At 43.6% G+C, this 19,838-nt stretch overlaps 3 protein-coding genes and 1 pseudogene across 4 annotated transcripts; 2 read left to right on the plus strand and 2 right to left on the minus strand.

Moving 5' to 3' along the window:
• The first annotated feature begins 7,565 nt into the window (after positions 1-7,565).
• Positions 7,566-11,814, plus strand: LOC136505372 (uncharacterized). Of its 2 annotated transcripts, XR_010771183.1 has the most exons (3): positions 7,566-8,450; positions 11,382-11,520; positions 11,700-11,814. XR_010771183.1 is itself a non-coding variant. In XM_066500512.1 (2 exons), exon 1 carries the CDS (start codon positions 7,635-7,637, stop codon positions 8,433-8,435), a length of 801 nt encoding a protein of 266 aa, XP_066356609.1. In that variant the 5' UTR covers positions 7,566-7,634; the 3' UTR covers positions 8,436-8,450; positions 11,320-11,383. The 2 variants fall into 2 exon arrangements, 1 of the variants encoding a protein (XP_066356609.1); XM_066500512.1 differs by lacking the exon at positions 11,700-11,814 and having other exon boundaries at positions 11,320-11,383.
• On the minus strand, positions 10,128-12,120 carry LOC136503786 (L-type lectin-domain containing receptor kinase IX.1-like; annotated as a pseudogene).
• Positions 12,121-13,118: 998 nt separating this feature from the next.
• Positions 13,119-14,455, minus strand: LOC136505901 (chaperonin-like RbcX protein 2, chloroplastic). Its single transcript, XM_066501028.1, has 5 exons — positions 14,149-14,455; positions 13,890-13,981; positions 13,722-13,779; positions 13,528-13,593; positions 13,119-13,412 (listed from the first exon to the last, which is right to left on the minus strand). The coding sequence occupies exons 1-5, from the start codon at positions 14,419-14,421 to the stop codon at positions 13,293-13,295; spliced, it is 609 nt and encodes a 202-aa protein (XP_066357125.1). The 5' UTR covers positions 14,422-14,455; the 3' UTR covers positions 13,119-13,292.
• A 1,683-nt stretch (positions 14,456-16,138) lies between these two features.
• Positions 16,139-16,633, plus strand: LOC136503787 (zinc finger AN1 and C2H2 domain-containing stress-associated protein 16-like; the record flags this gene model as incomplete). Its single annotated transcript, XM_066498754.1, has 1 exon — positions 16,139-16,633. A coding segment is annotated over one exon (495 nt), but the record flags the coding sequence as incomplete, so codon positions are not given.
• Between the last annotated feature and the right edge of the window lie 3,205 nt (positions 16,634-19,838).

A 19,838-nucleotide genomic window follows, 5' to 3' on the forward strand; every position in this document is an offset into this window, starting at 1 on the left:
TGTCGTCCTCTGGAAGGTCATCTTGATACAGAGTTTCTGGGGAAGTTACTTAGCCCTTTAGTTCCACCTTAATATCCCAAAAAATGCTACAGTACCTGTTATATCAAATGTTTGTGGCTCGTGCATAGAGCATTAAATGTAGACGAAAAAAAAACTAATTGCACAGTTTGGTGGGAAATTACGAGACGAACGTTTTGAGCCTACTTAATTCATGTTTAAACATTATTTGCTAAATAAAAACGAACGTGCTACAGTAGCCCTAAATTCCAAATTCCTGGAACTAAACACAGCCTTAATCTGAGGTACCTTGCGCTATTGGATACACCTATCCGTGAGCTTTCTAAAGAAATAGGGCATCTTAAGTTTCTGCAGACACTGGGGTTAACTGGAACTGGGGTAGAAGAACTACCGACGAGTATGAAGCAGCTTACAAAATTAATGTGCCTACTTGCTGATGACAAGACGAGAGTGCCGGATTGGATCTGCGAGCTGACGTCCTTAGCAGAGCTGTCGATGCAGGGTGCTGATGGAGATAGGTGCTTAATCAAGGATTTGGGCAAGCTAAGAAACCTCAGGACGCTCTTCATAGGAATAACTCTGCAGGACGAAGGAGAGGTGCGGGGATTTCTGGAGGCCCTGAGTAATCTGGAAAAGATAGAAGTTATATTACCTGCGGGTCGCCGGGGGGTCGGCACGCGGGGGAGGACGCCGGGGGCCGGGCGCGGGACACCGGGGGTCGGCGCGGCGCGCGGGGGCGGGAGCCGGGGACCGGGTGCGGGTGTCGGCGTGCGGGGGCGGGCGCCGGGGGCCGGGCGCGGGACACCGGGGGTCGGCGCGCGGGGGAGGGCGCCGGGGGTCGGCGCGCGGGGGAGGGTGCCGGGGGCCGGGCGCGGGACGCCGGGGGTCGGCGCGCGGGGGCGGGCGCCGGGGACCGGGTGCGGGTGTCGGCGGGCACGGGAGCGGCGGAAACCCTAGGCAGCCTGACGGCATCGGAGGAAGAAGACAGCGCCCAGACGATGACTCCCGTGCGCTTCCCTCCTATTTATACTAGGTACCATTTGTAGGAGCGGTTCCTGATCCAGCCGCCCCTACAAATACATTTGTAGGGGCGGTTCCTGATCCAGCCGCCCCTACAAATATTTTTTTTTAAATTATAAATTATATATTTTTTTTATCATAAAAACACAAAGTAATATAAAAAAATTGTGTATATACACAAATATAATATTTTTTATTATTCTATATATGAAGAAATATATATATAAACAATTGTAGTCAAAACAATATAGAAAACAAAAAAACAAAAATTAAAAATTTGAATTTTAAAACTTCGAATACAATTTTATGATGTTAAATGAAATAAAATGAAAATGTTGTAAACATAAAAGTTGTATAACTCATCAACATGTACAACTTTTATTTTGGTCATCTTGTCATGTGACTTTGTTTGAATGATTCAAATTTTGAAATTCAAATAATTTCAACTTGAAACAATATTTTGAAAGAGTAAATGATTTCACATGAAAAACTCATGAATACCAAAGTTCTAGAACTCATCAATATCTACAACTTTTATTTTGGTCACTTTTTCATGTGACAAAGTATTAGTAAACATTGTTCATAAATTCACATGACTCATAGTTTCATGAACTATACGAGAAACATGTTGATTTGTTAACAATGTTTACTATCACTTTGTCAGATAAAGAAATGATCAAAATAAAAGTTATAGATCTTGATGAGTTATACAACTTTGGTATTCATCACTTTTTCAGCTCAAAAACATTTAGTGGTTTAAAATCTCGTTTGAACTTGTCATTTTTTAAAATTTGAAAATTTGAAGTGCTCAAACTTTGACAAATGAAATTTTGTAGTAATAAAGTGGATGTTCAAATAGAGTCATCTGGATGTTGCAAAGGGTAGTCTCACACACATGCATAAAATGTAGTCTCATACACATACAAAAATATGTAGTCTTACACACGTACATAAATATATAGTCTCACACGCATGCATAAATGAAGTCTTACAAACACACACTTACACAAACACTCCACGTTCAACAACTAGCTAGCCCGCTGTAACGACTTTCCCTTTGACACCTTTTCGTTCACATGGCATTATGTCTTTGGGGAGGTTCTTTTCCACAACACTGATCTTCTTAGAAAAGTCTGTGAATAGCGGCATCTCATCATACTTATTGTAAGCTTCAACATCATCCACGCCATCGACTCCAATAATGTGTTGTTTCCCGGAGGCAACCACGTGCTTTGTTTTCTTCTTCGGGGGGAGGTTACTTTGTGGGTCAGACATATAGAAAACCTATGCGACACGTGAAGCGAGCACCCAAGGGTCATCTTGGTAGCCTAGATTCTCGAGGTCCAGGACTCTCAATCCGATCTCGTTCAGTTAGTGTTGTTTGATCCAGCGGCATCGAAACAGGGCCACCGTTATATCCCTTCCATAGTCAAGTTCATATATCTCTTCAATGATGCCAAAGTATTGGATCTTTCGCCCTAATCCATCGAGAGCCTCTATTCGAACGCCGCTGTTTTGGTTCACATATTTACTATCCTTTGCGTGGGTATAGTACGTGTACCCATTGATGTCATAAGCATTCCAAGATGTCACTTATCTCGATGGGCCCTCCGCCAACCTACTGATGGTAATAGAGTCTATGGTTTCTTCAGGCGGTATGTTTTGGTCCTTCAACCATGTAGTTAGTCGTTGCTTGTGCTGTTTCATGACCCAATCATCCGAACGGCCATTTCTCTCCGCCATAATGATAGCCAAGTGTTCATCAATATACGGTTGCATCAGTTGTGTACTCTGCAAGACACTGTAATGCGCCCGACTCATCTCTTTGTAATCATAGTCGATGAACACTTTTCTACCACTGGTGCCCTTCCTAGCCAGCCTACCCTTGTGATGAGAACCGGGTTTACCAATCCCTTTCTGTACTTTTAGGTACTCTTGACAGCACTCGACGACTTCTTCAGTACTGTAACCCTCTATCATGGAGCCCTCTGGGTATGCTCGATTATGCACGTATCGACTTAAAACCGACATGAACCGCTCATATGACCACATTTCATGCAAGTAGCAAGGGCCGAGCGCCTGTATCTGATGAACCATGTGAATCATGAGATGTGGCATTATATCAAAAAAAGCAGGAGGTAAACACATCTCCAGTTGGTTTTGTGTCTCCACCACAAATTCATGTAGGTCACTCAGCTCTTCCTTGCCAATCGTCTTCTGTGAGATCTTCGAAAAGAAGTAGCACATGCGGGTGATGGCCATTTTCAAGAACTCTGGCTTTATAGCCCTGATTGCAATAGGTAGAAACACTGTCAGCATCACATGGCAATCGTGAGCCTTGCAGTGTGTTATTGACAAGCCCTTCATGAACACTAGCTTCTTCACATTTGCTGAAAACCCAGTCGGGACTTTAATCCCCCTCAGGAAAGTGCATATAGCTCTCTTCTCGTCTGGTGTTAGGTTGAAGCACGTCACGGGCAGAGTATATTTTCCATTAGCCTCAGGTACCGGGTGAAGCTGTGGCATCACGTTTAGCTGCACCATGTCTTTCCATGCTTTCAGACCATCCTTTGACTTGCCTGTGTCCATCAAGGTAGCAATGAGACTCTCAAAGACATTCTTCTGCACGTGCATAGCATCAATGGCATGGGGGACCTCCAAGTCTGGCCAATAAGGCAGATACTGAAAGAAGATCGATTGTTTCTTAAAAGGTACACCTTCGACAGGAGGTGTGCTTCTATCTCTGTTGGTCCCATCTAGATTCTTCTTTCCATAGACGACGTGTATGTTTTTCACCATTCTGTACACATGTTCTCCGTTATGACGTCTCTCCGGAGGGGGTTCAATCTTCGGGGCGTTGTCATAAAATCTAAAGAACAATTTGCTGCGGTACTTATGACTTGTCTTTAAGAAGCGTCGGTTCCTTAGGTAAACTATCTTCTTGGATGCATCCAAGTACACCCATGTAGTACCATCCAAGCAAACCAAGCATCCCGTCTTCCCTTTGATCTGTCCAGACAAAGCAAACAGCGCGGGGTAATCATTGGTAGTAACAAATATTATTGCTCTACATATGAAGTCCTCCTTTCGGAATGCATCGTACATCTGCTCCCCATGCCTCCATAGCCTCTCCATTTCTTGCATCAAGGGCTCGAGGAACACGTCTATATCAATGCCTGGTTGTTTAGGGCCAGAAATAAGAATAGTGAGGAGAAGGTACTTTCTCTTCTGACACAACCATGTTGGAATGTTGTACATGGTCAAGATCACTGGCCATGTGATGTGGTTGCTCATCCTCTCATTAAAGGGATTCATTCCATCGGTGCTCAGGCCAAACCGTATATTCCTTGGGTCATCGCTGAATTCTTTGTGCTTCTCATCAAACCTTTGCCACTGACTACAATCAGCCGGGTGTGCAATCTTATCATCATCCACCTTGCGCTCATCATCCCACCATGTCATGAGTGCGGCTTCTTTAGGGTTTAGGAACATACGTCTCAAGCGGTCGGTCACTGGCAGGTACCACATTACTAGGGCAGGAATTCTTCTCTGCTTTGTATCGTTGCCTAATGGAGTGTCCTCTGGGGGCTGAGATTCTTGTACCACCTTTTTTGTACCCTTCTTATTCCTCTTTTTCCCCGTGGATGGTTCGTCCCCACTGTAAAGGTCATTGTTCTTATACCGGCTGGCCCCACACCGGGGACATTTATCCAATGACTTGAACGTTTCGCCATGAAAAAGTATACAGTGGTTGGGGCATGCATGTATTTTTTTCAACCCCCATTGTCAATGGACTTATGACCTTCTTTGCTTGGTACGTGTTGGCGGGAACTGAGTTTGGTTGTGGCAGCACCCATGACAGGAGATGCAATAGATCATTGAAACTACAGTCTGACCAGCCGTACTTAGCCTTCAGGATGAGCAGCTCAAGCACAAAACGTAGTAATGTCTAATGCGTCGGACAACCCTTTTCAACACCATACACAGTCTCCTTCGATGCTTTTGTCACTCTTTCCAAATTTTCTAGACTTTTCGGGCTATTTAGTAAAATCTCTGGTCCAAGGGTTCGAATCATGTCATCTAAATCATCTTCAACTCCGATACGTGCTCCACCATCATTATTGGCACCACATTCGTCATTACCATCCCAACCACCAGCATCACCACCTTGTTCATTGCCAAACTCAAAATCCATTCGTGCATCAAGCTCTGCTAAATATTGGGACAGGGATTCTATGGTTTTGTCGTCGTATTCCTCCTCATCCTCGTCGTTAACAATAACCGTTTCACCATGATGAATCCATACTGTGTAGTCCTCAACAAATCCTCGCATAATCAAATGTGATCTGATGATAGTCACATCTGTCCATGCCATACGGTTCTTGCAATCTTTACAGGGGCAAATAATTGTATCCTTATTATCTTTCAATGTCGTTGCATGCTTCGTTGCGGCTTCAATAAATTTATCCACATTTTCACGAAAACCTGCCTTGAACCTTAACGAACCATACATCCAAGAGTTCCTGTACTCCATCTTTTACAACAACAACAAAACAAACATTAAATGACTACTTATTCAGATATATATAAAAATGAATCAAAGTAATAATTATTCGAGAATAATTGTATATACCTCAGATATATATGAATATAAATCTAATATAATTACATGAAGCATACAAACACACCATGGTAGAGAAAAATTAATTAATGGCCCATTTATCCATAAATAATTAAAATACATATTTATTGATTATAATAAACAATTTCAAAGACAATAATTAGCAATAATTATACTTTACCCAATATCTTTCATACAAACCCTAGTCCAATTTTATCAAGCATAAATTTACAAAAACAAAATTAATAAAAAAACCAAACCCTAGATCTAGATCACATGCACATGAAGCATCCATAAAACTAACTAATGGTTCACTAAAATCAAGAAACATGGACCAAATAAGGGTATGATCTTGTTTCCCTCCCTAATTTACCCTAGTACATTTAAAAGTTGGGTCTAATTTGCTCATAAATAGCTCAAGCACCATAGAAGAGAGAGAAAAATAAAACTCTAATTACTCACTAACTAACCATTAAAACTTCAAAAAAAAAGTTTGGAATAGCATTTTCTTACCTTCTACAACCTCTCCACCAAAGGATTTGAGACCAAAACCTTCCCCCCTTAGTAGAGCAATTTTTGGGAGGTGCCCAAGACCTCCCCACCTTTTTTTCACGGGTTGGAGTGAGTGACCCGAGGAGAAAGAAGGAGCTGCATTTGTTTTATATGTGGGGCATTTGTAAGGGCGGCTGGTGATTGAGCCACCCCTATAAATCGGTGCTATAAATACGGGGCCATTTGTAGGGGCGGCTCAATCACCAACCACCCCCTACAAATACCATTTCCAGGGGCGGCTGGTAATTGAGCCGCCCCTACAAATCAGACCCCATTTTTAGGGGCGGCTCGTAACACCAGCCGCCCCTGCTGTTCTGTTTGTAGGGGCGGCTGGTGTCTGGGCACCTTAGCACGCCACTGTAGAGGCGGCTCTATCACCAGCCGCCCCTACAAAAAATTTGAACCGTTACTAAAAATCGTTTTCTACGCAGTGAGTCTAAATAGTTTAGGCATACATTCGCACTCTAGAAATACTCCATTCAATTTAAATAGTTTAGTATACAAACACATTCTAGAAATACTCCCTCCTCTTATATATTCACATGCGCTGAAGAAGATTTTAGGGACTAAACTCTGGATCGTAGAAATACTTTGCTTCCCATGCTTCATGCTCTAAGTTGCAAGGTTTTATTTAGCAGGGCTCCTCTTTAAGTGCTTCTCTACCAGAATCGAGGCACTTGAGGAGAAGCAACTTTTTTGCGGCTCTGATTCTTAACTTTAAAACAACTCTGCCTCCTCTACTGTTTATCTGAATATAGCTCATCCTCCTAAAGTGTTTGGTATGACTCCTCAACATATCAAAGGACGTAACACCCTTTATGCCGCGGTCAGCACCACCACCCACCGAGAAAGTGGATTTTCCAATTAATTACAGATAAAATTGGATTTTCCAATTAATCTAAAGCTAAAAAAAAAAATTTGTACTAAAACATACCGTATTATATATTCACTGTGTAGATCTACTCATGTGGAGTCCAATAAAATTAGATTTTTTATTTTATGATTTTTCTATGATGTACTATAATTTTTCAAAGATTCACCGAAAATAAAAAAAAGAAAATTCAAAAACACCGGTACTGTAGCAGACATGCTGTTGCTGTAGCAAAACCGCTGTTAAAAACCGCCCAGGGGGTAAAATAGACGGTTTTGAAAAGTTCAGGGGATAAAACAGACGGTTTCATAGTTGTGGGTGAAGTAGACAAGTATGAAAGGTGGGGGTTAAGTAGATTTTTTTTTCAAATAGAAAGCCGAACGTACTTGTATCTCTCCAGCATCCATCAACGCCGTCGTGATTCGTGAATATGCAAGCATCTGCGGACAACGATTCGCAACGGAATCCAGTGTCCCCACTCACTCTCCAGCTCCAGCGGCGTTGACCTAGTAAACCCGAGCATCTCGCTTGTCCGAGAGATCTCCGTGTCCGATGGCCGCCGCAACCGCCGCCGAGTTGGTCGCCGATGCACTCCCCTCCAACGTCCCCTCGGACTCGGACTCTGACGACCTACTCCTCCCGAACCTCCTCCCATCCACCGCCGGACCCTCCTCCCCATCGCGCGCGGAGCTCCACCACTTCCAAATCCCCTCCCTCCCGGCCCCCATCACCGTCCGCGCGCTCCCGTCGCGGGGCCTCTCGTTCCAGCTCTGGCCCTCGGCCTCCACGCTCCTGCGAGTCCTCCCCGCCACCCGGAGCCTCCTCCCGCGCCCGCCCGCTCCGGGGACGGGGAGCCCGCTCAGCGTCCTCGAGCTCGGCTCCGGCACCGGCGCCGCGGGGCTCGCCCTGGCCGCGGCGCTCCCGGCGCGCGCCGTCCTCTCCGACCTCCCCGACGCGCTCCCGAACCTCCGCCACAACGCCGAGCTCAACGCGCCCCTCCTCACCTCCGCCGGCGGCGCCGCCTCCGTCGTGCCGCTCCGCTGGGGCGACGCCGCCGCGATGGCTGACGTGGCCGCGGCGTCGTCCCCGTTCGACCTCGTCGTCGCGTCGGACGTGGTGTACTACGAGGCGTTGGTTGACCCCTTGATAGAGACGCTGCGGTTCTTCGTCAAGGGGGAGGTGGTGTTCGTCATGGCGCACATGAGGCGGTGGAAGCGCACTGACAAGAAGTTCTTCGGCAAGGCGAGGAAGGTGTTCGACGTCGAGGTGGTTCACGAGGACCCGCCGCTCGAAGGTTGGCGCCACGGACCGGTGGTTTACCGGTTCACCGCCACGAAGCAGCACGGCAAGTGAAGAAACTACGTTAAGGTAAAGGCTGCTTGCCTGCCTATCTGCCTGTGTTCATGTTGCACCGCTGCTGCTACTGCTGCTGTCTGGACCAAAACTGGAAAATAGTTTGTTGCGTGCTAGATTCTAATGTTGGAAACAGAAAATAGTTCCTGTGAACAATGTAACATTGTGCAACTCTGGACCAAAACTGGGTTGAGTTTGCAGTTGGAGGCATACTGATTTTAGCTAGATTGTACCGGTGAGGTTTTGCTCTGGTTTACTATATATTGAGTTCAATGCAAGTGTCTTATCACATTTTCCAATTCCATGAGTTTTGAGGAACCTTATTCTTTCCACTTTTGGTGGTAGCTCATGTTGAGTTTCAACTCTAACCTGCCCAAACTTGTGGACTAAAAGCTTTTTGTTGTTGTTGAAGGATCTTATTCTTATGTAAGATACATTTTTCTACAAAGTTCTTATGTGTGATAAAAAAATATGATTGAACTACGAGGTAGTTGGCACATGTACTTTGCAAGGGTGCTTATCTTGTAGTTCGGACATGATTAAATTGCTGGTAATGCTGGTGTTTTTCATATTATGTTTCAAGTGATGATGAACCTCTGGTGGTGAGATCAATCACTATGTGCCTCATCATGCCTGAAAACTTGTGACCGAAGTTAACAATGACCTTTTTTTATTTTTTATTTTAGTGGTTTATTCAGATAATATTTTTCCTTCTGTTGTGTGAGTAGTATTATACCCACATTATTGTTTGGATGGTGTAATTTCAAGCTTTCTATCTTCCAAACTGCTTCTAGGTCCTTATGTGCTACAAAACAATTTCTTGCTTCACCATTAACTTTAGTAGCATAAATTAACTGCTACTTTCAAACTTTTCAACACCACTTCTAAGCCATTATGCAATATAAATAAATGTTTGCTTCACTATGACCTTAAGTAGCAGAAAAAAATTATCCATTGCTAAACTGCTATTGGAGATTGCCAACATGCTAATGCTTTTTCTGTATAGCATGGTAACCTTGCTCTGCTTGGAGGGCTTCTCTTGCACTATTTTCTAAACCTTTTCTCTAGGTGAACCTCTGATGAATTGAGTCCTCTTGTATGAAAGGTTCCCTTCAAGTGTTACAGGGAACCCTGGATCTTCTTACTCGATGTTTCTGATGCCTTACCCCTTAAGTTATGATGTGTCCTTTCTGAAGAGGGAAGTTGTCAAACATTGCATGAAGCGCAACTTTGGAAAGGTACATCTAAAAAATTATTGATAAGTAGAACTGTAGAAGAGATATAGGTACAGTGAGTGTTTATTCTATCAGTAGGTAATTGGCATGCCAGAGTTGGCCTTCACCTAGGACAACAGTATAGCTTGACCGTATCCAAAGAAAAGGAAAAAGGAAAAGAGGGGAAAAAATGAAAACTTGATCTTCTATAATTGGTAAATAATATAAGAACTGTCATCACAGAAGTCTAGTCAGTAGATGAATGTCATAGCTTCATTTACATAACAATAGTCATTGCCAAGAGCATTTCAATACATAATACTTATGTCCTTGATAGCCTATAGCCCTATACACAAGTAGCTGTAAACATCCTGATAAAGTCAATAAAAGTATTTTAGCTGTTACATTAGGTGCCTCTCAAATACCATTGGCACAAAACACATGTAAACATATTTAGCATATAGTAAAAGGGAAGTTGTCAGTCCCAGTAACCCATCTGTGGTAAATGAATAGAGGGAGGTGAACTAGAAGCATTGGTTGCGCTGGACGAGCTTGTTGTCTTCGCATAAATGTTGGACCCCTCCAGCCCCTTCTGTGTTGCATCAGACGAGGTGTAGGAAAACCTGCAAAGATGGATTGGTGGTGCAAAATACATTGCCACAGGCATCTTTGGTGGAAGGCTTGGCAATGGTGCCTCAAGCTTCAATACACTTATGACCTGGCGGATCGAAGGTCGGAAATTGTAGTCTGGGCGCATTAAGGATCTCATTTCTTCCATAGAGATCCCACACCCATTGAACCAGGTTTATCTTGTCGTCGTCTTCCTTTAGCACAACAGGCCTTCTTCCACAGGCAACCTCCAATGCAAGAACACCAAAGCTGTATACATCAGATTATTTGCTTGCTTTGCCAGTGGTGACGCACTCTGGAGCCAAGTAACCCATTGTGCCAGCTATCACTGTAGTCTGCGAGCCTCGGTCATGGTCTACAAGACGCGCCTGCCCAAAGTCCCCAAGCTTAGCATTGAATGAAGAATCAAGCATCACGTTGCTTGGCTTGACATCACGGTGCACAACACATTGCTCCCACTCCTCGTGGAGGTACAGGAGGGCAGATGCAACACCGATGGTGATCTTGAACCGCAATGGCCATGCTAACAGGTTGCTATTATTATATAAGTGCGTGTCCAAGCTCCTGTTCGGCATGAACTCATACATGAGCAAGAACTCTCCATGCTCATGACACCAGCCCACAAGTTGTACAAGGTTCCTATGCCTCAGCCTACTGATGATCTTGACCTCAGAGATGTACTCCTTCTTCCCCTGTGTTGATCCTTTGGCAACTCGCTTTATGGCGATGTCGAGGTTTCGATCCTTCAAGAAACCCTTGTAAACTGCTCCAAAGCCTCCTTCTCCGAGTTTTCTGTCCAAAGCAAAATTCTTTGTAGCAGCCACAAGTTCATTGTATCCAAATCTTCGTGGACCCCTCCCTTTCTCAAATTCGCCATCAATGGACTCATCATATTCTAGCTTCTCTTCTTCCTCCTTTCTTGTCATCCTAGTCTTTTTAAAACTCATGAAGCACCAAACCAAACCTATAGAACAGACTATGCCACTTATACTAGTAGCCAAGATTATGATTAATACACTTTTCATTTTCTTACTCTTCAGCTGCAAATCAGTAGAGCTGAATTCCCAGTAAAGTATCTGATGAGCCTCTACCAATTGACCAGTGGCAGCTGAGAAGCCGATGGCCACTTTTTCTGGGAGATACTTTCTGAGATCAACTGTATAAGATAGAGAGGAGTTGCCACTGAAATATGGGCTGACCTGGTACGTCAAGAAGACACTCAGGTTCCTGGAGCTGGCCTGGTAAGTTACCCATGCGTTGGCTATCTTGCCATCCTTGATGCTACTGTTCCATGTTACATAATCCACAGATATGATAGAATGGATATTGATACCTACGTGGTTGTCATCTGGATCCCATGGGTTCATGTGGCTGTCAAACTCGATGGCCACGATCTGGTTGGATGTCTCACTATGATCAGTATTACTACCGAAGAGGCCAAGATTACCATCCTTGGAATTATTGGGGACAACAGAAGGGTATGGTGAGAGGAAGAAGGCAAGGCCCTCACCATACGGTCCATCAGCATCACGAGCTTTTATCATGAATTTGAAGTGGGTTGTGAAGTCAGCTAACTGACCAGTGGTACTATCCCAGAGGGTCACCGGATCTGCGAAGACTGCTCGGCCGACACTATGAGCAATCTGGCCATCCAGCTCTTCCTTGGTAAGCCTGACCGCCTTGTTGTAGAAGGCATCCTCCTGCAACTGGATTGTGTCTGCTCCATTGTTCTTCGATTCAGTGAAGTTCAGCTTGAAGGACAGAGGACTGACACCGGTGATATTGAAAGATGCGATTAACTGGAGAGCCAAAAAGCAAGTAATTGTGCTTCTTGATCTCATGGTTGGTGAGGAAACTGGAGGGAGAGGCAAGGAAGGAAGGAAGGAGAGGCAAGGTGCTGAAAAACCTTTTCCTATGCTTGCTGATGTAAATAACTATGAACTCTCAACTTGGTCAGTTGTCGATTACTTCACAGTTTACACACGCTTCTTGTTTGTCATTTTGTGCATCAGTGCTGACGCAATGTGGCTTGTCAATAGGGCACAGGCCTTGAAACGACAGGTGTAAGCCACAGGAGAAGCAGCTCAAATTTGGAGTTTGTATTGGTTGTACCAGAGGTGGATGTAAATAATGGGATGATGTTGAACTACGAATTAAAATTTTCCATAGGGAGGACGCTGAACATGCTTGGTTTCTATCGCCATTGCCGGCAGCATAGACAACAACAGATAGTAACACGCAAGAAGCTCAAGGATTCTTCCGTCCACACACAGCTTTGTTGGTTGCCGGCCGAAAGAACTCTGCTTGTCTCAGCAAATGGAGCAGGTTTCGTCTGTGACATATCCCTGGAGCTCAGAGGATCCATTCCATCTGGCGCCTGTGCTTACCAAACTGGGTCTCACTGTATTTTGTTATCATATAGTTCGATAACACAGTATTCCGTGTATCTGTATCTAATTTATTACCTGGCCCTGAAGATCAGGTCAGCGACAGCCTGACAGGTAGTAAAAGGTTTGGTTTCTTAATACCGTGTAAGCTTCAGTCTGTACAGAAACCTGGCGCAAATAGGATCACACGTAGTTGTAAGGGTTATTCTTACAATCTGATATGTTCAGAATTCAGAACTAAAATCAACTACTTGATCTTTTTAACTGCAGTCAAATGGGGTTTGTTTTATCGAATCTGTCTCAATATGCTTTGTCCAGATCTCATTGGACATTGCCCCCTAAAACAATCTCAGAAAATCAGAATCAATAATAAGGAAAAGAAAGGGACAAGCAAGGGGATTGCAAAATCTATGCACAAGACACAACATCCAGGTTAAAAAGCCCGTCAAAACACAAACACATTCACCGAGTTGTATTGTAAGGACAAAAAGGTTCCCAGCTCACTATGGACCCCTAGAAGAGTAGTACACATCAACTGTTCTATCCAAGCTGAGCTACCACATACAGAAATGAGCAAGTCAAAAACAGTGAAGAAAATATACATCATCTATCGAAGCAGCCAATCCTTAGAACTCGCCGGTGTTTGTGTCATCGGTCGGCCAGACCACTGTCTCGACCAACCTTTGGCGCATGATATCCAGGTTCTCGTTGGAGATCCGCTCGTACATCATCGCGTGGTCGCATTTCTGCTCAGACGCAGGTTTCAACACAAAGGTAAGTGAACTCCCCTGTTTATGCCATCGAATTTCTCTTTTTCGGATTTCAGCTAAATTTTAGTAGTTCGTTTCTCTGCGTCACTACCTTGATCCATTTGCCGTATAGGTGGAGGCGCGTGACCATCACTCTCTCGGCCAGGTCTTGCCGCTCCTATCGCACGCGAACAAGAAAACAGATCGAATAAATGAAATGAACCCTGGAACAACGCTCGGAGGATCGACACTCGTGGTTTTTGTCAGTTTCGTCAGAACAAGAAGCGGAGAAAATTAGATATATACCTTGGCGAGCAAGCGAAGGAAATAATCGCCATCTAATGGATCGTTGACGTTAATGTAACTGATAAAAGAGTTGTGTTGTTATTATGGCATAATTCAGAACAGCAATTGCACATACAAAGGAGGTAGTGCAAATTGGGATTAACTGAAGAATTCAGTCCAGTAGCTCACCTGTAGAGCCAAGTGTAGGCTGGGGGATTCATCTCGTACAGCTGATGGAGGACCGTGTGCGTGGCCTTGTAAGTGAAGTAGTTGATGATGTTCTGCACAGAAGCACGAACGGTAGGTAAATCAATCATCAGTCAATTCACACATGACACCTTCGACGACGACAAGCCAATGTTGAAAAATCGACGATGCTATATGTTGGAACTGAGTTGAGTTGGTGACTGCGTGCGGCCGGCGCATGCACCCACCGTATGTTTTGTACCTTGTGCACGTCTTCGAATCCGTCCTCGTACGTCCCGCCGAACTCGGCCACGACGACAACGAGTCCCCGGCCGCCGCGGCCCGTGGGTCGGCCCCCGCGCCGCGCCGGGCGTGCCCGTGCCAGCGTGCGCCGGCGGGGTCGCCACCTGAACGCGCCAGTCATAGTCCCGTTCGCCGCCCGCGGCGAAATGCCCCGGCACGCCGCGGCGGGAAGGTAGACGGTGTGTGCGGCGGCCGCAGCCACCACCACCGGTGCGGCCTGGGCGACTGCCATCGTTCGTGGAGCTGGGAATATGGGATAGCTAACGGGCCAGATATTTCCGTCGGTTGGCCTTTGCCCGGGGCGAGTGCGCTGCACGCCGTGCCGTGACCGTGAGACGTCACGTCCGTAGCGGGCGGAGATAGAGTGGGCCGTGGGCAGCGCGCGGTAGCGGCAAGCAGCGCCTACGGCGAGCGTCGTGGGCTGATATTTGTGACCAGCGGTCCAGCCGTGCGTACTGACTGGTCAAGAATGCGGGTGAGATTCTTGTGGGGCACTGAAGCAGTGAAGCCTCAAGGGCCAAGGGGAGGGACATTTCGTTCATTCAGCATTGGGCTTTTGTCCCTTTTATGGTGTTTCGGCAGTCTTGTTCGAGAATATTTGTTTTTTTTTGGTGACTGATATCACGAGCGTGAACCGATAAGTTCTTCTACAGTTTGGGGAACATATGTATTTTCAAAAGCGACTCTTGCAAAGCAGGGACAAAAATGGCTTGTGAAAAAACTAAAACCTCTTTTCAGTTCGTATTTACCCGAGCCGGCAGAGAAAAGCGAAGCCAGATGCATATATCCAATAAATAGGGGTTACACGAGTTCTCTGATGTTTCATAGATATTGTTAGTTAGTTAGAAGAAACTAATTCTATATGGAGAAACAAAATATCTCCTCGCATTTCCAAGGCGCATAGATATTTGTGAGTTTCAAAATAAAGGTTCTTCTTGTCTTCTGAGAAACGATACACAACTTTTTAGAATCCGGTACCAACAGGTATTTTTCCCGAGAACTATGTGTTTCTTTCAGGCCTTTCAACCAATCAGTACGACCTCGTAGAGCAGCTTCGCTAGAAACTAGAGCAGCTTCTTGAAAAGTTGCTTCAGATATGAAATTTTGAGTATTCAGAGAAGCCTTTGTTATTTCCAATAAGATTGGCCGATAATAGATTGATTCATCTACTCGTAATAGTCTAATTAATTTCCTAGGTAAAAAAAAAAGACATTCCATCTTCGGAAACCCTTACTTTTGATATTTGAGCTACTAGTTATGCAAGTCCTAGTAAATATGTCCATCTCGTTATATAGCTAAATATTATATTAGATATTTGAGCTACTAGTAGGTTTTAATAAACCTTTTCCAAAGAACGTGAATTGCCAAGTTAAGTCTTAACCCGTGAGTCCGTGACAAACATTTTGAACTAAAACATTTGAGAATTTTCAGCAAGGTCTACCAGGTTTCTTTTTCTGTTGAGTTTGAGTAGTTTAAATAACCATTTACTCAGAAGATATTTATTTTTAAATCAAGAGATCTGTTATACACAAACCGTGTTGATTTTTCAGGCGACACAGTATGTCTCCATTGGCTAGACGACAGTTTTGCTTATCTCCACTACGATGGCACGACCAGATGAATATGCATACCTTCTCGATTATCCGTGTCGTCGCTTGATTTCGGCATAATTCTACCTCGATATTCCCTCCATTTATGCATTTTATTTTATTTCCTTGGGTCAAACTAGAATTAATTCCACTCAGATTCTTTTGAACTTGCAACATTGACACAATAACGCTACGCAGAAATGAAATTGTCAATTAAAGGGGTCTGTCTATAGTTCTTGTCCCGGTGGCACGACAACTTTGCCTAAGCTAGAACAGCATTACCCTCGATCGTCCAATTAACCGATCCATATTCTGCTCATATCTGGCTCGTTGATCCTAATTGTCGCCCGATCACCGTGCCTAAAGCATAGATTTGGGCCTGATCATAAGTGCCCAGGACCAAGAAAAGTGGATTCTGGCTTTCCCTTTGTAAGCATGCTAAGGAGAAGTCAGAAAGAGACACGCTCAAATAGCAGTAACAACAATGGTTCTTCATGGTGGAGCTCCAGTCTTGTGAATGCAGCAACGAATTTCAAATCGTCAGCCGAAGCTGGAATGCAGAAGCTGAGCACTGTGACTAGCCAAGCCTTCCAAAAGGCTAAGGATGGGATGTCCCCAAATAGCAGCAGCAGCAGCAGTGGTGACCTTGTAGAGCAATGTGTTCACTGCCCAGCAAGATTTTCCACCGTGGGGGCCTTAATTGAACATGTTGAGAAATCCCACCAGAGGAACTCACAACCAAGTCATGGCCGAGTGACGATTGATGTTTGCCCAAAATGCAGCAAGGGGTTCCGAGATCCTGTGTTGCTTGTGGAGCATGTTGAGAGGGAACATGGAGGAACGTCAAGAGTGTAAAGCTTCGTGTGTACTCTAAACCTTTGTAATTTGTAACTTTTCCTTTCTTTTTTCCATTTCATCAATCAAGTTGATTATAATCTACACTTTTGGGCTCAACATTTGCCCACAGAACAAGTATAGTACGTTGGATTGAAGGCAAAGCAGCCATTGTCCATCGGTTCTCTTTCCAGATTCTAGAAACTAAAGTATTGTTTGTTAAGATAATGTTAATATCTGTCGCAACTGGTGGAAAAAAACAGTAGCTGTTGTTGGTCTATCGTATGATTTGCTTCATTTGTTATATAAGCGAGGAAGAGTTCATGTGTCACCATTCAACATTGGTATTTCATCTGTTACTAATAACACGGTAGGGAATGATGACATTTCTACCCACTTGGCTGTTTCTGCGATCCAATTCCAATGAAAAAGGTCAAGATATTCAAAAAAACAAGTTGTTCCTTTGTCCAGTTAGTTACTAATTACTAGACACCATTTTATTGATTCATCATCCACCATCATGTTTAGGGTCCATAGTATAAAACCTTCTAGTTCCTCTTGGCGCATACCAAACTGTGTTATGTTTTTTATAAGATTATATGAATCATATTAGCTGAACATGCCCTCATGAAAGTTGCAGTATTTTTCTTCTAGTCTGTATGAAAACTAGATATGTCATCAGGTTGTTTAGATGTGCATAGAAATAGGATTTGGCATTGGAAACTCATTTCCTTGATATTATTTGACTACAACTGGAAGGGACCTACCCCAATACAGAGCATTTGAGTGAAATCGACATCAACACTCATCATCTCTAGTTCTTTACCACCCGCCACCTCCACCGCCGGCCACCCCCGCCAGAGAACCCCACTGCCGGTGCCTGAGGTGAACAAATAGGCATGCTCAATGGACGCCAGTTGGATCTTTGAGGCCGTGCGATTCATGTCTTCCTGATGTCGTTGCACTCAGGGGACTCTGTCGAGGCTGAGCGCTAGTTGGTGACCGAGATCTAGGATCTCCTTCTTCCTCGAGTCCAGCCACATCCTTTCATCAATTTCATTGCATCGTTGTCTTTTGCTTTAACTAGATTGCTTCCATGATCCTCAATCACAACAATGTACAATTTGACTTGTCATTTCAATACAATGTTTTTTTATTTTATTTTTTATTTTTTGCGACCTTCAATACAATGCTTCTTGTTGAACCTCAGATATATTTCTTCAAGTGTATGTAATACACTCAGTTTCCTATTCAACATTTAGTAAACTTGTTAGACCTTTAATTATGTTGTCATTCAATCCACCAAAACCCACTAAAGGGCTAGATGCACTTTCACCTATTGTTCCCAACACTTAGAGAGATGTTTGTTAAGCATTTGAAGAGCCACGTAAGGTAAGTGAGATCAGAGTGTTAGCCCATAGTGCTATCAATGTTCTTGCTTGGGCTTTCTTTAGGAAAAACTTGAAGACTAGTTACTCTTGGTGTTTGTCAACACCTTAGATGGCCTGATGAAAGACTCCAAATTAGCATATGTTTTATTAGTTTTATTAAGTACTTTAATCTTATTTTAGTGTGAAACTTTGCTAAGGATATTGTTAGTTTGTTGGCACTAAGGACTCTAATTTATTGCTTTGTAGAAGAACTTAAGAGCTAAGAAATTTTGGGGGTTTAGTTTTTGCAGTGCTTTCAAGCCTAGTTCACTTCGGCCACTCTTGAGTTATTTGGTCCTTTCACCACCAACCTACTTACACCTTTCATTCTTACTCCGCGTCAAAGGTTAACATCAAGTTGATGGTAGACTCTAAAAACCTTATATGTTGGTCTAACCCGCTCTAAGCAATCAAGATGAGACCGAACCCCATACAATCTCACATTGATATACACATGGGCGAAATAAAACTAGACCGATGTCACAAACAGAATGGCATTAGTCTTGACTGTTCTCACCCCTACGCAAAGCACATCCAGCCAATCACGGCCCACAACATCCAAACATGTCTTTTCGGACTTTGCGCCACAACACAACAACACATGATGATGAACAACTTCATGCCTTCTTCGGATTGCCATGCTAATAATGACAAAAGATGAATATAAAGTTGGGTGTGTTGTCCGTAGGTGAGCGTCCGCGTCATACTATGATCTGTATATCAGTAAGATCTATAAAGATATAGGCAATTTATTAAAAAAGATATGCATATAATAAATAAATGCAAATAAACAAATCTATTTACTTAATATGCAAGTATCGAAAACCAACATAAAAGGCGTCATACTATGATCTGTATATCAGTAAGATCTATAAAGATATAGGCAATTTATTAAAAAAGATATGCATATAATAAATAAATGCAAATAAACAAATCTATTTACTTAATATGCAAGTATCGAAAACCAACATAAAAGGCGTCATACTATGATCTGTATATCAGTAAGATCTATAAAGATATATGCAATTTATTAAAAAGATATGCATATAATAAATAAATGCAAATAAACAAATCTGTTTACTAAATATGCAAGTATCGAAAACCAACATAAAAGGCGTCATACTGTGATCTGTATATCAGTAAGATCTATAAAGATATATGCAATTTATTAAAAAATATATGCATATAATAAAGAAATACAAATAAACAAATCTGTTTACTTAATATGCAAGTATCGAAAACCAACATACAAGGCGTCATCGCAGCAGTGCCCTTCCTTTCCTCCTCACTCGAGAAAGCAAATCTCAGCCTAATTTCAGTCATGAAGGCCCAGGTCGCAGCAGCAACTGTCTTGGTCTTGCTCCTCCTCACCTTTGGTGAGTAAATTCATCCAATCCCTGCAAAAAAAAAAAAAACCTAAACGAAATTGGAGGCAGCCCTTATGTTAGATTAGATGATTTTTTATCCATCCAAATATATATCCTGACTCGTGATTGATTGATTATTTGGTTGAACATGTAGCTGCGGAGGCGCATACTACTCCTATGTGCAAGTCGCGAAGCCACGAATACAAAGGGAGGTGCTTACAGGATGCGGATTGTTCCGCCGCCTGCGTCAAAGAGAAGTCCGGCGGAGGCTTCTGCCAGGGACGGGCGCCGTTCAAGCAGTGTTTCTGCAATAAGCCATGCAAGAGAGAGAGAGCTGCTGCTACACTCCGGTCGCCAGGCCTCTGATCGATCATGTGTAGTGCTAATGCCGCATGGCAAAGCGCGACTGTCGCATGCATGTATGCCTAG

The sequence above is a fragment of the Miscanthus floridulus genome, chromosome 14 (genome assembly GCF_019320115.1).
Source record: "Miscanthus floridulus cultivar M001 chromosome 14, ASM1932011v1, whole genome shotgun sequence".
Lineage (NCBI taxonomy): Eukaryota > Viridiplantae > Streptophyta > Magnoliopsida > Poales > Poaceae > Miscanthus > Miscanthus floridulus.